This window comes from Frankliniella occidentalis, unplaced genomic scaffold, assembly GCF_000697945.3.
Source record: "Frankliniella occidentalis isolate FOCC.00 unplaced genomic scaffold, Focc_3.1 Scaffold30, whole genome shotgun sequence".
NCBI classification, from domain to species: Eukaryota; Metazoa; Arthropoda; class Insecta; order Thysanoptera; family Thripidae; genus Frankliniella; species Frankliniella occidentalis.
In genome coordinates, this window is record NW_026267160.1 from 1,000,325 (window position 1) to 1,004,062 (window position 3,738).

At 51.8% G+C, this 3,738-nt stretch overlaps 2 protein-coding genes across 5 annotated transcripts in view; one reads left to right on the plus strand and one right to left on the minus strand.

Annotated features, from left to right (window-relative positions):
• LOC113208219 (uncharacterized) overlaps positions 1–1,620 on the plus strand; it is a 4,406-nt gene extending 2,786 nt beyond the window's left edge. Inside the window, exons 4-6 of one of the 2 annotated variants that reach the window (XM_026425128.2) lie at positions 25–209; positions 646–1,005; positions 1,495–1,620. In XM_026425128.2, the coding sequence (XP_026280913.2) occupies positions 25–209; positions 646–1,005; positions 1,495–1,573 (624 nt within the window). In that variant the 3' untranslated portion in view covers positions 1,574–1,620. The remainder of the gene's footprint in view (positions 1–24; positions 210–645; positions 1,006–1,494) is intronic. The other variant, XM_052265749.1, reaches the window with a different exon arrangement.
• Positions 1,621–1,898: 278 nt separating this feature from the next.
• On the minus strand, positions 1,899–3,738 carry LOC113208220 (uncharacterized). Of its 3 annotated transcripts, XR_003303495.2 has the most exons (5): positions 3,570–3,738; positions 3,275–3,454; positions 2,404–2,583; positions 2,064–2,291; positions 1,899–1,937 (listed from the first exon to the last, which is right to left on the minus strand). XR_003303495.2 is itself a non-coding variant. In XM_026425129.2 (4 exons), the coding sequence occupies exons 1-4, from the start codon at positions 3,651–3,653 to the stop codon at positions 2,124–2,126; spliced, it is 612 nt and encodes a 203-aa protein (XP_026280914.1). In that variant the 5' UTR covers positions 3,654–3,738; the 3' UTR covers positions 1,899–2,123. The 3 variants fall into 3 exon arrangements, 2 of the variants coding, with proteins under 2 accessions (XP_026280914.1, XP_052121710.1); XM_026425129.2 differs by having other exon boundaries at positions 1,899–2,291; XM_052265750.1 differs by having other exon boundaries at positions 1,899–2,291; positions 3,253–3,454.

Sequence of the window (3,738 nt, forward strand, 5' to 3'; positions counted from 1 at the left end):
AAACAACAACTTGTGTTTATCCAGGACACCGGTGTGCCAGGAGCAGTATGGATGAGTCAGTACGACATGTCGGTGACGCAGTGGGCCTTCGTCGGCCCCATCATCCAGTTCCCGGAGCGGTACGGCGTCGGTAACGCCACCGTGGAGGAGCTGGACGGCTTCGTGCACCTCTGGGAGGTGATCGGATACACGCTCGGCATCGACGACAAGTAAGCGAGGAAAAACAATATTAAACAGACATGGAGTGCAGTGTGCTAAGAATCTTAAGAGGAGGCGGGTTGATGAGAGAAGCATTGTAGACGCTACAAGGGGTCCATCCAGAAAGTACGCCCGTCACTCGCCGTTACGAACCTGCCGAGTTCAGCCTCTGCAAGCTCTCATAGCGCCTGATGGGTAGGCAACGTCTTGCCAACAGTGCGCGCGTGTACTGCGGGCTGGCCTATCCCGAGCCTCGCAGGCGCCGAGCTGCCGCGCTCCCCCGTCATTTTTGTCGAATGGATCTGAGAAAAGCGGGCGCACTTTCTGCTACGATAAATGCCACCCACGAGGATACATTTACAACGTCATCTCAGACACTTCTATGGTATTTACAACCCCAAGTTCAAAAGGCAGCGCCGTGAAAAGAGTTTGTCACTCTCTGCGCAGATTCAACTTCTGCCAGGGCGGGCTGGAGCCCACCGTGCGGCGCTCGCGCGAGGTGCTCTCGACCATCGTGCTGCCCGGCCTGCGGGCCGCGCCGCCGCCCTGGGAGTACATGGCGCGCTGCATGGCGGACGGCCTGGGCTACCTGCTGCCGGGCGTCGGCTTCGAGACGCAGCTCGCCAGCCTGCTCTCCGTCACCCTGGACAGCCCCGCGCCCGCCGTCGCGTCGCAGCTGAGCGCGGCGCAGCGCCAGGCCGTCGCCGGCTACCGCGGCGTCATGGACTCTCTGCGCCGGGACGGTGACGGCGTGCTCCTGACGCCCGTCCGACGCCTCTACAAGCAGATCCTCCCCATCCTTTCCACGTGAGCAGACCATATCTAGAGTAGCCCAGGAGCTAGCGCCCCTCCACAGTAGTAAGGCCCACGCCCCATTTTCTAAACACCAAGACACACTTTCCTCGCAGGGCACTACTTTTGACTTGGCATGCTCGCGAACAGATTTCACATATGATGAAGGGCTGACCTTGCAGATTGAATCTCGTTTCTCACGGCCGGAAGCAATAATAGACATATTACTATAGTCTGCGTCAAGAAAGTAGTATATTTCGGTATTTCCTGCCGCCGCCACGTCACTCGAGATGGCCTCACCCTATTGGTCGCCTGAGACCCACCACCACCTCACGACCCAATCAGATCGCTTCCCCGCTCCATGCCCGCGATTCCTCTTCCGCTTAGCTGTAGGGAGCCCGCCGACCTCCGATACAAATCGCGCCCCCGCCCCCGGACCCTGGACGAGTTACCGATGACTGATGGCCTAATTCTTCTCTCTCTCTCTCTCTCCCCGTGACCCAGGTCCGTGCCCTTGGAGGACGTGAAGCGGCTCCGCCACCGGCGGCCGCACCGATCCAAGAACTGCTACCCGGAACTCTAAGCCCCCCGCCCTGATATGTTTAAATAAAGTAATTATTTAATGTAAAAGATGCAACAACTATTAGATGCCTTCTGAAAAGTAACCTGTCTACACCTTTGCCACAAAAAAAAATTCCATTTAATGAGGACTACTGGCCGCTGCGGGGTTGCGCCCACCGAGTCCCGGATAGGCAACGTGCTCTACTCGGGCGTACTGCACCCAGCACCCTGCGCGCTCCTCTCGAGTTGCGCAGTTACTGAGGACGTACGTGAGGCTCACCCGCCCCCTCACTCTTCCTCTCCGTTAAATAAAGAGTTGGACTGCAGTATGAATAATGCGTGGCAACTTCCGAGCGGGACCAAGAATATATTTTCCAACCTTTCGTCTGAAACAAAATTACAGATATTCTGCCGCTGCACAATCCTATAGGGTATACACGCCTATTGGCTTGTATACATTATCATTAAACAAGAACACTAACAAAAGCATGAACATATTATATAATACTAACGGCAAAAATATATACGACACGAGCGTTCCGCGGAAGTGAGGCAGCTGCCGCAGCAGCAGACTACAGCCTGGGGTGCGTTGTGGCCTCCGTTATAAAGCACCCAATACGCTTTGGATTTGATTCTGTTCCCAAGTCGAAAGAGAATTGCAGCCGCCATAAGCCGTAAGGTAGCACCGGCACCTTAGGTATGGTCCAATTTACTGGCTCCTCATCAGCGTAGTAGATGCCCTGGCATAAATGAAAAATATTCCCTGCTTAGGCTGAGTATAGTATGCGCTGTGCTTCTCTTTTGGCGAGACTTTGGGAAATAGTTTCAGTCGTGATTCAAAACTGAACTCACCTTTGGAATGATACAGGGTTTTCCACCTTTCTGGTATTCATTCGGTTCGAGCTTGTATATGTTTCTAGTGAAGTCGGGGAAGTACTCCATCAGTGATTGGCAACATCCAATAGCAAACTTTAAAACCATTGCGTTCTCCTTCCACTGGTTGTTGCTTCTGGTTGCAGCTCGCAATATTGACTAGGGGTCAAAACATTTTTCGTGCCAAACAGTAAAGTTAAATGTGAACAGGGTACTTTTTTTCGTGATTGACAAACTTCAGTTTTATATCGTTCGATGGCACTAAGCGAGGGGTTCGATTTCTTCAAATTTGTTCGCATAGTTCAGTTTAAAATAAAACTTTGCGTAGGCACTCACTTATAATCCTTTAGGATCTTTGCGGGGATAGATTATTCACGTTTTTGAGAGGGGTTTTTTTCTGTTAATAGCTTGAATTAATATTGTTGTAGGCAATTACTTTTCTGCACCCCAATAAATTGGTGACCAATGAGCTATTTAGCCGATACGAAAACGACAGGAAGAAGAAAGCCGTGGAGCCAAACAAACATTCAATTTTTCGATGAATTCGTCTGCTTTAAACCAGAACAATTGAATGTTTGTTTGGCTCCACGGCTTCTTCTTCCTGCCGATTTCGTATCGGCTAAATAGCTCATTAACAATTTTGAAAGAAGTTTCCAACAACAGCCTGCCTGATCTGGGTAGGGGTCATCTGCGTCCCCTTCAGCTTGCAAAAGGTGATATGTAATGCACCCCCCATTCTCCTGAAGTTTGGCAGTGAAGAAAAAAAATATCCACCCGGTTCAGAATTTGATATTCTTAAACGGGGTAGATTATTAAAATTATAGTAACCTTCATTGATCTACCACCATACCGCGCCTTTGTTATTCAGCTGTTGGTCGACTGTAACATTCCCGGAGAGTCTTTGTACCATCTTTTGCGCATCTACCGAAGGATGTCGGAATTGACTGATCAGTAGATTGAACCGAACTACGTCGTCCTCCCTACCTCCCGGGCATTGTTTGAGTGGACCCAAAGTGGCGACCCACGGACCCTGCGGGATCGGTGCAATATCACACATCAATGAAGAGTGGCGCCAGACTGCTGCGACTTCTGTTCCTTCGTTTCCTCACAAAACACAAATGTCGAGCTGTTGCACCGCCCCTCACCGCAAACGAGTTGATCCACTTGGTGGCGGGCTCGACCTCGCAGTAGCTCGTCAGCAGCACCACGATAGCCAGCAGCAGCAGCATGTTTGAGGTCAGCCCGGTTCGGCGGTCGCACCGGGAGTCCTCCCGGTCCTCCCCGCCGGACTGGACGTCCAGTCTGGACAGCGGC